General features: G+C 42.4%; 1 protein-coding gene and 1 long non-coding RNA gene across 3 annotated transcripts in view; both read right to left on the bottom strand.

Annotated features, from left to right (window-relative positions):
* LOC115566634 (TGF-beta receptor type-2-like) overlaps nucleotides 1-12,768 on the bottom strand; it is a 93,068-nt gene that overhangs the window by 58,386 nt on the left and 21,914 nt on the right. Inside the window, exons 2-3 of one of the 2 annotated variants that reach the window (XM_030392516.1) lie at nucleotides 9,002-9,146; nucleotides 8,700-8,893 (exon numbers count right to left, since the gene is read on the bottom strand). The exons of the other annotated variant lie outside the window; for it this stretch is intronic. Of the exons in view, the coding sequence (XP_030248376.1) occupies nucleotides 8,700-8,893; nucleotides 9,002-9,146 (339 nt within the window). The remainder of the gene's footprint in view (nucleotides 1-8,699; nucleotides 8,894-9,001; nucleotides 9,147-12,768) is intronic. 2 annotated transcript variants of the gene reach the window in all.
* Nucleotides 11,473-12,599, bottom strand: LOC115566638 (uncharacterized). Its single transcript, XR_003981060.1, has 3 exons — nucleotides 12,555-12,599; nucleotides 11,676-11,750; nucleotides 11,473-11,555 (listed from the first exon to the last, which is right to left on the bottom strand). It is a non-coding gene; the product is annotated as an uncharacterized LOC115566638 (long non-coding RNA).

Below are 12,768 nucleotides of genomic sequence, written 5' to 3' on the forward strand. Positions count from 1 at the left end.
GAAACTCACCTGTCAGAGGAAGAACATAAAAAAAATTATGAAGAGAATGAGTTGGATATGATCAGACTTTCTTTAAGAAAATATTGTAGCCACAAATGCTAAGGGCATGATAGTGGGTGGTGGTGATTTTAATGCTATACAACAGGGGTTCTCAACCTTTTGCAAGCTGGCCCCCCCCCAAAGCTGGTTCATTGCAGTTGGGGCCCCCCCTCCTCCTCTACTACCCCCGCCCCCCCTCCACACACACACACACACACACACACACACACACGCGCGCGCGCCCATGACCATTCACCTCTCTGCTGTGTCTGCAGCTGAGCACTGTGCAGCATGTCCCTCTCCCCGGCCGGGAGAGTTATCATACCGTAAAATACCAAATAACAGTTGGGGCATTTATTTGTTTCAATCACTGAACAGACCAGGCATTTGTTTGGGACAGGCATTTAATTCCTTCCTCTCACAAATCCGGAATGTAAATGTCACAAACTTCTCCAGCTTCTTGGTGAATTCTCTGGCATCCTTCTGCAAGTGAAGTTGTTGCAGCGGAGGAAACGATTCAGCCAACCAGCACTCGCTGCAAACTCCTCATCTCTGCTGTCACTCACGGTGGCGTACATTTATTTTGCCCTGATCATTTTGCGGGACACTCTCTCGTGGCATGCCCGTTTGCTGATAACTCATCCCCGCATGTTTATCTCAGGCTCCTTGCTAGCCTTCTTCCTCCCTCCAGCAGGCAGCCTGGCCCTGTTGCTGTCCTCACTCGGACAGACGCTGAAGCTCAGTTTGATTTTTTCGCCCATCTCTCACTCTCTTGGGGCCGACAGAGAAACGTCTAGCGGCACTCCCGAGCTTTCCTCTGCATATTTTACGACAGAAAGTTTGAATTTCAAGTCGTACTTTTTATTTTTTGCTGCACCGGAGCCATGGTGATCATTAATGTGATGCTGACTGACAGAAAGCAAGCACAATATGTGAAGAAGGCGAAGAAGAAAAACGTGCAGTGTCAGTGGTCACGTCTCCATCTTGATTTAAAAAAAAAAAAATGAATTAGACCCGGCATTTATTTGGTTATTTATCAAAATATACACCTGCACTCTGCGTTTAAAGGGACCCTGCGGTTAATTGAAACCCGGCTATTATTTGGTAATATAAGGTACATTTACACCCCGCTCTGTACGCCAGGGCGGGGACGGCGGCGGCCAAGCGCAGCCTGGACGCGGAGTGCTGTGTGTCTCCTCTCGGCTCTGACTGCAGGCTGGACTGCTGCGCGAGGTACTGAGAGACTGACCGCCTGTGAGTGCTTTTGGACGGGGGAGGGACTCACGGCAGCACCCGCTGCTCGTCGAGCACAGTAACTTCAGAGTGATACGTGCTTTCAAGTCAGAGTCTCCAAACACCACAAAAGTCTCCAATAACACCAGTAAAAGATAGATTTGTCGGTAGACGCTTTTGACATAAAAATCGCCAGAAGGATGATTTGTTTGTGTGTTAGTCCAACCACTTGCATGTCGACATGGGGGGAATTTTCGTGATTTTTATTTAAATTTTTTCCCTCCCATCCTGTAACCTACTCCCGCCCCCCCTGGAGAGTGTCCGCGCCCCCCAGGGGGGCGGGCCCCACCGGTTAAGAACCCCTGCTATACAAGATGGAAGATTAGATAGAACGCCAGTTGAGGGAGGACCACAATCACACTAGGGCCCCGTCCAGACGGCAACGCCGTTTTGCGAAAATACACATGGATTGCATCGTTTTGGCCGACCGTCCATACGGATCCTGAAAACGCAGCGCCTGAAAACGCACTTTTTTGAAAACGTCTCAGGGTGGAGAAATCCGAAAACGCAGCGCTCCCGTTTTCCTGTGGACGGCGAATCCGCATACTTTCCGAAACGATGACGCCATCGCCCCACCCCGCGACGTCCCATAACAACAACAACAACAATGGCGGCCTACATGCTCGTGTTTGTGCTGCAGAAGATATTGAGCCTTTCTTGCAACTTACTCGCCTTGTAGTCGAGTGTGAGTCGTAGGAGCAGTTTGACCTCATTTTCATCTTCTTCTTGCTGTGTTCGATTTCTCCGTCTACTGTCTGTTTACAGCGCGCAAGCTTGATGTGCATGCTCCGTGTCTTCTTCTCCGTTTTTGGTGAATGTCAAGCGCCACCTATTGGCCTGGAATATGAACTACAGCGTTTTCGGTCGTTTTCAGTGAAGACGTGTGGACGCAAATATTCTTAAAACGATGACGAGGAAGACGGAGAAAAAAAAGATCGTTTTCACCTGTGTGGACGGCCCCTAGAACACAAATTTCCCCTAGGGGACAATGAAGTATATTCTATTCTAAGAAGCCTTGAATCCATCATGTACTGGGCTGCTGTGTGGCCATGCAGAGTAAAAATAATCACAGTGGGATGAATAATATCTTAATTTTGAGAGTGTGTGTGTGTGTGTGTGTGTGTGTGTGTGTGTGTGAATGAGTGTGTGTGACGCTGCAGATAGAAAAAATAAAAACTGAAAAGGCATTTTTTCAGGGGGAGGGGGACTTGACACAACTTCAAAAGTCAGAAAGCTGGTTGCAAAACAGTCAGACAGTACTTCTCAAATTCTTTGGAGGGTTATGAGGTTTTAGGTTTATGTTTGTGAGGAAAAAATACAACCAGGATTTTTCAGGATGTGAAGGCTGGATTTCAAAGGCTGCCATCTGAGACCCGCACTCTTAATGCTGTAACTATTTTTCCCTGGAAAATTACAGAGGCAGACATGATTTCATGTTCGAAACAGGTGACGGTGGAGAGCTGGAAGCCATTATGAACGCTGAGGAGGTTGAAGCACACTTTCAATAGGCCATCACTGTGCCAGTTGGTCCTCTGTGCCAGCACAGCACTTCTACTGAGGCTTTAAATGTCATTATTCATGTTGACTTGATCAAATGTTTTCATTCATTTCATTTCAATTTGTGCAGTGCAGTGAGAGGCTGGGCGGAGTTTCACATCACTGGAGCAGCGGACGCACACACAAACACCTGTGGCAGGTTGGCAGTCAGTGCCTGTTTATAAGCCTTTGTCTGCACACTACCTGCTATCAGCACCTCTGCACCCTTACCTCAAGCTTAAGCTGAGCCTCCACACGCCACCTGGTCAGCCAGCACCACAGTGAGCTACCTCTCCTCCAACACCTCTCTTCTCTCCGACAGATTCTCCAGCCGGAGTTTTGCTACATCCTGCCCTGCATATTCCAATTTTTGAATTGTCAATAAATCTGCCTACACTCAACCTCTGCTTCACTGTGAGTTTTTGGGTCCTGCTCCACACCGCAAAGGGTAACAATGGCAGCTATGTCCTGATAAGACTGTTGTAGCAGCTCTGCAAATGACCTCTACCTCGCTTTGATTTCCAATAAAGTCGATCATAAAATGCATTAAACTGAGAAGCAAAGATACTTTTCATGAACTTACTTACTGAGGACAGTAAACACATTTTCATGGTACATTTTGGATGGACTTTTCAATTAAAACATCCAAATTTAAAGCTTCAATGATCAAATTCTTTTTGAAAATGAAAAATACTACAAGAAATTTTTGTTGTTGTTGATTCTGTCAGCTCCTGTTGACAAAAGCAGTACAACTATCTCTGGTGGTAAATTTCTTGATCGGGCTAGCATGTGCATTGGCTTTTGAAGTGAAAGGCAGAAATAAAGGCAACAACCAGCCCGTAACAGGCATTCAGAGTTTCTTTAACAGCTGTAGAGAAATAGGCAGTCTCGCTGATGGTGTTGTTTGCTTAAGCAGCTCCTATAGAGACATCAGAATTTAAATGTTTAACTACAAGCAAATCCTTTTCCAGCAGACAATAATCATCCGACACTTCAGATTTGTTTTGGTTGAATAACTTTACTATTGGTTCACTTGCAGTGCAATGGAAGATTAAACTAAAATTTCACCTGCTATTCAGAGAAAAACAGACGTGAAATGAGAGTCGATATTGGATCCATGTCTGTCAGATGGCCAGAAACTTGACTGCAAATACATACTTACATCCACTTACGTCTTTGGTGTGTAAATAGGTAACTGTTACCATAGCAACCTTATCAAAGACAACTGATCAATATATATGTGAGAGGGTTACATATCTGGTGATATATGATGTAATGTAAATTCAATATATATATTAACCAGAACAGAGTACAAAACTTACACAATAAACACAAACAACCACTGGACAACGCAGCAGGTGCAAAAAGCAACATACGGAAATTCAATAGATGTCACTTTCTGCCCCAATATAACCACACCACCTCTATATGCCATTGTGCTGCTCAAAATATTCAAACATTTTCAGTTAAAAGAACCTATGCAGTCACAACTGTGACAGAAAATTCCAGAAACAGCAGAAAGCCTTCACACATCTCTCTAAAGGTAGAAGTTCACAAGCAATGTAGCAAATGTAGAAATTACTGTTGGAGGATCCACTGTGAGCATTTTTTCAATCAGCACACACCTGCTGGTCATGTAACAAAATGAATGTGTCAGATTTGGATTACTTATTGTGTTAGCAGATGGTACATCTGTGACTGATGCCAGTTAATGCAGTCTTTTTTAATAGAATTGTTTGCCAAATTCTGTGAGGTGTTGCCTTCACTTGCCGGATGCAAATACTATCAAATTTAGGCAAGGGTGGAAACTTTTAATGATAATAAAGTTGTTTTTTGTGTACTTTTGTGTACAAATTGTGAAGTTTTAGTTAAAATTGTAATTTAATAAATAATAAAGTTATCTAAAACTTTCAATAACAAAGCACTATACTTTGCTGCGTTTCTAATCACATATGTTATTGCAACAGTAGTAGGAAAGACAATGAACAATGACTCACTTAAATCAAGGATTAAGTCATAGTGGGTTGAGGGTAGCATTATTTTACCAGAGCATGGTTGAACATGAAAGGCACATGAGGACAAGGAAATGGCTGGAAAGTCTTAAAAAATATAAATTACAAAAATATAAAATAAAATATAAGATATAAATTACAAATATAATTACTTATCCATATACAATTACATATACCTTACGATATGTAAATATACTGCCATACTGGTGAGCTGACCTGCACTTTTTATTCACCATTTCCTCTCCGTCAGACTAATTTTCTCATTCTGGTGTTAAAGGGTTTTTCTCTTTTTCCTTCAGCAGCAGAGATGGTGCAGTCGATTTGGAGCCATAGTTTCCCAATTGTTGTGCCGACCAATTTTGTTGTTTTCAGTTGCAGTGTCTCTAGGCTTGTAGGCAGAGCAAACAAGCCAGTTGGCGGAGCAGCAGCAGCAAGAGCCAACCTGTTTGCTCTACCTAACAAGCCCAGAGACACTCTACAGCAACGAGCAGAGCTGGAGAATGAGTGACACAAAGAGGAGCAACAAAGGACCAGGACAGAGGACATAGAGGTCGTTGTGTTCACGAGGAGGGTTGCAGTTTTACAGGAGGAGTAGACATGATCTACACTGCGGTGGGATCCATAATAATGCCTCACACCACACGTTATTGCTTCGGTCACATGAAGATGCAGAAGATCGTGCTGAAAATGATTGTCTGTTTGTGTGTCACCAAGGGATTTGATAGGCTGTTTAAATGAGCCAAGGAGATACACATGTAGGATTTGTGTGTTAATGATGGGCTGTTCATGTGTCACTCTTGCTCTATTATCAAGGGATATGACTGGCTGTTCATTAGCCAGGGCATATTTTTATAGGTTTGCATGTAATGCATACACGTTTACATACACATTTATTTAAACTATTTTCTTTTTACTATAGATGTGTTTATCGGTAATACACATCACTATTGTTTTATTGCCCATGCCTAATTTTATTGAATCTGACATCTCATGATAAGGCACCATGTTTGTTGAGCAAGAAAGCAGACACTGGGAAATCTTAAAACATTGTGCCATAACAGTGCTGTCTCTAAACTGGACTTAACTATGCATTACACTACAAAACGCAGGTAAACACCATTGCTTATCACTACCTATCATCTCATCAGACTGAGACAGTTATCATACAGCACACATCTCCCTATCTGATTAACTTCTGACAGACTTACACTAAGCTTTCCATCAAAATCAATAATCCCTTCTGTGGGATCACAAAGTTCACTCCCTCATGGTGATATTTGTAGCACATGTTTGGATGCACAAACACACTCAAGAATCCACAACAGTGACTCTCAAGCAGTAAACCACATGCAAACTATTACAGGCATGCCAAAAGAATGCAATGCTGGGTAGAACAATGTGAAGCATTTGTAAAGGAGTAAGACATGGCAGTGCTCCAATAAACAAACAAGGACTTCCTGCTGCGTATGTCCTCAATGGGAGGAAGGAACCAGGACCTTTACCCTAAGGGCTCCGTGTGTGTGTGTTTGTGTGTGTGTACGTGTGTGTGTGTGTGTGTGTGTGTGTACGCGTGTGTCTCAGTGACAGATACTGACTGACAGACAAAGATTATGATTTACAGAAGCTACTGTACACATCCTTGATCCTTGAACTATTGATCTTACCAATTTTAGAATTAAGTGCTCAGGTTTTCAGTTCACAGGCCTTGACCTTTTTACATTTTTAATATCCAGAGTGGTGCTGTCTCATGCTTATTTATCACTGTAAGGATCAATAACTAGGAATCTGCATTATGTCCATTCTGCCTAGCCCAATTATATTCTGGCAGAGACAACCAGAGTGGAGCAGGAGAAGACCAGGGAGGAAGCCGAAGAGGTTGTTGTGTTTACCAGGAAAATTACAGCTCATACACCATTGTATCAGAACCGCAGGGAAAAAAGACATAAACACACTGCACAAGTTGACACTTTGCAATTAATGCAGTGGGATTCATAATAACGCTGGTCTGCCCTGTCTCCAACTACTACTTTGGAGCTCAAGGCGTGACAGTCTGATGGATTTAAACACAGAGAATTCACTACTTAGTCTAAGTAAATAAAATAAACTCGTGAAATGTCAAAGAGCAATTATTTTATTTAACCTACATTCCTCACTAAACATAAAATACACCTTTTAAATTTTCTCTTTCCCTGAACTAAGACCAACTTAATTACTTTGCCAATTCATCATAAAACACACTTCAGTTCAACTCTAATTAAACAAAATAAAACTCACTCACAAACGGACAGTGGCAAAGTCTAGCCGAAGATAGCTACAGCAAAAATTATAGCAGCAGTTAGCAGTGCCCCCTATGGTTTTGGAGCTTCCTTTAAACTTGGCCAGTTATTTGAAATAACACCTTTAAAGTTAGTAATGAAGATCTATTTGCCTGTCATTGTCCTTCATCGGTTTGAAAGCATTATAATTTCGATTTTGTGTGTTTTCAGTTATCTGAATATAATGGAGGCGACTGGGATTGGATTAATCAGGCTCATAGCATTTGACATTTACATTTAAAATTCTCAAAACCAACCTCAGGAAATAGAAAACAGCTCATCCAATTGAAGAATAGGCTGTTTGCAGTGTATTTGTTTAGCAGATAAATGTTACAGTTTGGTCTTAGGGGTGGGAAGAAGAGGCGTCTTGTCTGCTGTAATAATACTGTAACATAAGAAGAGGGAAAAATGAGCTGCCCCACAGCTGCAGGCTCAGCCTACCTCCCTGTCATTCACTACAGAGGCCTTCTGTGTCCATCAGGCCTGTTCACCATGTGCCGTAGATGTTTCAGATTTGAGTTAAACACAGACAGGAAACCATATGTCTGAGCTATCCAGCGTGGCTGCTCTACACACCCACAGTAACGCATGTGTACACACACACATTCCGAGGCTAAGACAGACACTCAATTATTGTTCTCTGCACAGTTAAAGGTTGCAGCCAAACACAGCACAGAAGACATTGAACTGTGTGTGTCCTGAAGCTGTCTGACTCTTTCTTGTTACATTAGGTAAGGGATTATGTATAGAACGGCGGTCATTATCGGGAAAATAAGTTCCGACAGGACGAACCAGCAGTGGGGTCTGATTCATCCTGAAGAGACTTATTTTCCCGATAGTGACCGCTGTTCTATACATTATCCTGCTTATTGCAAGGTTATTTGCAAACATGAAAAAAAAACTTGACACAGTGTTTCTTTTTACAATGTATTTGTTACCATTCACAGTGTTTTTCAGAAGAGAAATAGTTCGCCAAACCGACGCTGTTTCGCTTCTCCCTCTTCGCTGCTTTCCTCTACTTTTCTTTTCTTGACCGGTGACGTCAACTCGGCCTTTTGCCAAGAATTCCAAAAATATTTAAGTTAGTGTGAAACTCATCCATACTACTAAGTTTTTTCCGATATGAAGTAGACTACAGATCAGCTGACGTCGCTTAGCGACCGAAGATGCTGGGATGAAAAGAGACCGGACTACTTGCGGAGCAAAGATTTTAGAGCGCAGAGTGCTACGAAACACGTGAATCAGAGGCAAAAAGGCCACTTTCCTTGACAACGGTCAAATATGCTTAGCAACGATCAATTATACGAAAATAATTGACCGCAGAACGTTGGGAAGGCCCATTCAAGTGAATGGAGCATTCTACAGCATTAAGAAGAGTCGTGTAATAAAGAGGTATGGTTCTGCATATTGTTCTGGATATTGTTGTTTGAGGCTTTAGACGTAATATTGTATTATAATATTGCATCTTTAAACTCATTGTAGTGTGTTGGTTTCATGTACTCACTGGGAGAAAATAACAACATGTCGTTACACTCTTCCTTGCCAGTACAGGAGCAAAGGTGAACCATCCCACTCGTTGTGTTCTTCTCCTTCATCACACAGGTGGAGCTGTTGTAGTCATCCAGCATAATGCCATACAGTGGCATGGACCAGTCATGACAAAGAGATTCGATGGAAAAGTCTGTCTCATTTTTTCTCCTAAGAGAGAGACAGACAGAAAGTAAAAACAACTCACATTAGTAGCTATCTAGTTTTGTAGTAAATCATCTAAGAGATAAAGGCAGGTTTCTTTTCTCAGGTACCTACCAGATAGCGACACAGACCTCGTTGGGGTCCACACAGATGGATGTGATGGAGCAGTTGGACAAGCAGGTCCCTGTGCCACTGCATGAGGACAGCTCCAGATCACAGAACTTACACAACTGCCTCATTTGGTAAACAAGAGGCATACCTGCAGTACAAACACAAGAGTTCATCATTTTTCTGGCAAGTAGGCATCACACTAAAACCATTTTTAATTCAGGTTTTTATGCTCTGGCTAAAAGCAGAGTTGGTTAACTGTCCAATCAGATATCAGACATTTCAACAATGTTCCTGATCCTACTTGCAGTTGCGCAGGGTAACTTCCTCTGCCTCCTCAGTCTACTTCAGCATTAGCATCTGGTGTGATTTGAGAAGATTTTGTGGGACACCATGTCCACCTCAGTTGAGCCCAGGTTAATTCTGCCTCTCAGTCCCTCTTCTGCCACATTTCCACCCTCCCAGGCCACTTTAGAGTTATTCTTCACCTGCCCTCTGACTTTCCAACTTCCACTTCATATCCTGTCATTCCCATCTGCCTTCCAATCATCTCATTACCCTCACAGAAGGTTCCCTGGCATTCTCCCAGACAGCACCTCATTCCCTCATTAATCACTCAAGGATTATACCGTAACAGCCCACATTCATTTTTTCACAGCCAGTTTATCAAAGTAGAAGAATGATGTGGACTGGCAGTTGGAGAGTGTTGGTTCACATCCTGGGCATTGCCGAGGTGCCATTGAGCAAGGCACCGACCCCTGACACTGCTCGTTGGGCGCCGTAGCATGTGTGGCTGCCCCCTTCGCTCATCTCCTCTACACTGCTTGTGTGTGCGCACCTGTGTGTAATGTGAGTGGAAAAAAGAATTTCACAATTTGGGATTATAATAGTATATCAAAAAAACACATTAACCACTTATCCTAAAAACATTTAAAATTGTTACATTTTATTGCTCTGGTTTGGTCTCCACTAACTCCTTGAAAAAGTATATGGCTCCTTAGCTGCTAAATACTTCTTCTACTACTATGTTCACCAGCAAGTCCCTAATTGTGTCTGTCTGCAGGTTTGTTTCGTGTAATCTGCCAGTGTACAATGGGTACTGCTGCCTACTGCTGCAGAACAAGGTTGATTACAACACTGAGCCTGAAACAAATCGGTGAAGTTAAAGGGCTGTAAAACCAAAAAATTGCTCTGTATTGCTGAGGGGAGAATCCATCTTTTACATGATACATGCTCATTGTTAATGTTAAAATACTGCTAATTATGCCTCTGTAGTGGTGTCGGTTTAACTTGTTTTGCACATGGGGAGCCCTAGCATCAAAATGGCCAAATAACCACAAAGGAAAAGGTAGAGGAAACGGTGTTAGCTTGTTAAGGTTCATACAGTTGGTGCCGAGGTTAGGGTATCTTGCCAATTTCGGCAAGTGTGTTGCTATCTCCGATGTTGTTGTTGTTTTCCACAGCAACAGAGATTTTGACAATGTTAATATGCAGATGGTGGAAGGGAGGTTTAATGAAATAGGCCTCAGATGGCAAACTCATATCAACAACACACAGTAGGTTATTAGCACAGTACAGCATTAGCTGTCTGAATTTAACCAGGTCATGACCGCAAACAACTGTCAACAAAGACAGGGGCAACTCCTGTCGACTGCACTACAGTCGACTGCTGTCCCTGGGTCCCTTTGGCCCAGCCAGTCGTTGTCTGTCAGGGTCGGGGGGCCTGGGCACTGCTGCCCCCCGTGGCACAGCCTGTGACTCCTCCCAGTGTGGACGGCCCCAAAGGTGGCGTTTCCTCAATCCTCAGTGCCTTGCCATGTCTCCTTATTTCCTGTTGTAAGAGTGTGTGTGTGTGTGTGTGTGTGTGTACGTACGTATGTGTGCATGTATATAGTACAGAGGGTGGGAGGGAGGGGCTTTCTTTATTATTGTTTTATGTTTCCTGTGTAAAGCACTTTGTGCTACATACTCATGTATGAAAAGTGCTTTATAAATAAAGTTGATTGATTGATTGATACAATGAGACCAGATAAATTCACCTCAAATGTGCTGTAATGGGCTTAAGGAAACCTTAAGAGTCATGCACATATAAGCCACAACTACATGATCAGCACAGACAACCACTGCTGAATCAATAGACAGCCAGTGTCAAGCTACAGGAATTTCTTAGATCAATCCATTTTAGATACATGGGATAGACAGCAAGGGTGTGGCATGTTTTCTGTTCTGCTGTAGATTTTCTGGAAGAGATGAACCTACAAATTCATCAGACAAATCATTCAGAAGGTCTCCAAGAAGCACGACCAACATGCAGTGGCGCTGCGAGAGTCTGCTGGGGCCCTAGGCAAAAATAAAAACCCAGGGCCCTTCAACCAGCATTCATCACCATTATTTTATAAATAATCTGACATCAAAACATTTTTATGAAATCTCAACATTTTATTTCACTAGAATTTTCAAAACATACATATAAATAACAATGTTGGTGTGTCTTCCTCCGGCTCATGATAGGCAGGCGGTGGGGTGGCCGCTATCCCACTGGAGGTGGACGTTGACGGAACTGATATGACAAAAAAAACCCAACAAAAAACAAAAAAGCAGGGTAGATATTGTGATAAAGAATCTTTAGAGGGCATGGCATAAAGAAAGGTTAACAATTAAAGTGGAATTCTGTACTTACAGTTTTCATTATCAGCATTTGGAGGAGGCTCTTCATCCTTCTCTTTTGCTCCTGTCAAAAACTTAAATAATGATCCTGAGGAGAGATAACAAAGTGATATAGTATATGATCCTTGTTATAGGAGCATTTTAATAAAGTCAATTAAAAATGATTTCATATTATAGAATTAGTTATAGTTTTAGTATAGTATTCGTAGCTAGGGTTGCAATGGTGTGAGATGTTCACAGTACAATAAGGTTAACCCTCTCAGAAAGAAATCACGGTATATGGTATTACACAATTTTTATTATCATTATTATCGAGGAGCATATCTCTGCAGACCCGGAGGCTGCAGAGATATACTATTGTTATTATCAGTTACAATGACCCTTTAAGGAATGAAAACATAAGGGTTTTTTTCGTTAAACACACAAAATATGTCCTGATAGACAACTTGAAACCATTTTTCTCTGTCTGGTTACATTTTTAATTTGATAAAACTAATACGGTAGAATTCAATACCATAGATAAGCAAATGTATGTGCGGTACAAGTTTACATTTCTGCTTGCTACCTAGCTTAGCTAGGTTTAGCTAGCAAGTGACTCAGAAAGTTCGTTAGCTAACTAGCATTAACTGACATGTTGGAACAGGCTGACAAAGTCGAGCTCGGTAACGGCCGCTGGCGCTGGTCATTCACTGTCCGCCATCGGACATGGACGCGGTCACGGCCAGCGGACAGTCGGCTGGCCGTGACCGCGTCCATGTCCGCTAACGTTAGCTAGGTAGTAAACGAATAAACGCCATTAACATTTAGTCTAACGCTACTTTGGCTGAAGTTACCAGCATTCAGTTATTTAACGTTACTGACACTTAATCATCATTATCTGCTCCACACTTACCACTGTCTTGCTTTCTTTTTTCTTCTTTTTTCTTCTTTCTCCTTGTTTCTCTCTCTAGGAGGAGATAACTCCTCTTCATCTTTCTTCGTGGACGCCAACTTCGATTACTGCCTTTAATGTCAACGTACGCGTGTCATCCATATTAAACAGGGATGACGTGAGGCTCCTTTAGGGCGGTTTCCTACTGACATGTCATTGTAAATCGTGTTTTGGG

The sequence above is a fragment of the Sparus aurata genome, chromosome 17 (assembly GCF_900880675.1).
Source record: "Sparus aurata chromosome 17, fSpaAur1.1, whole genome shotgun sequence".
NCBI classification, from domain to species: Eukaryota; Metazoa; Chordata; class Actinopteri; order Spariformes; family Sparidae; genus Sparus; species Sparus aurata.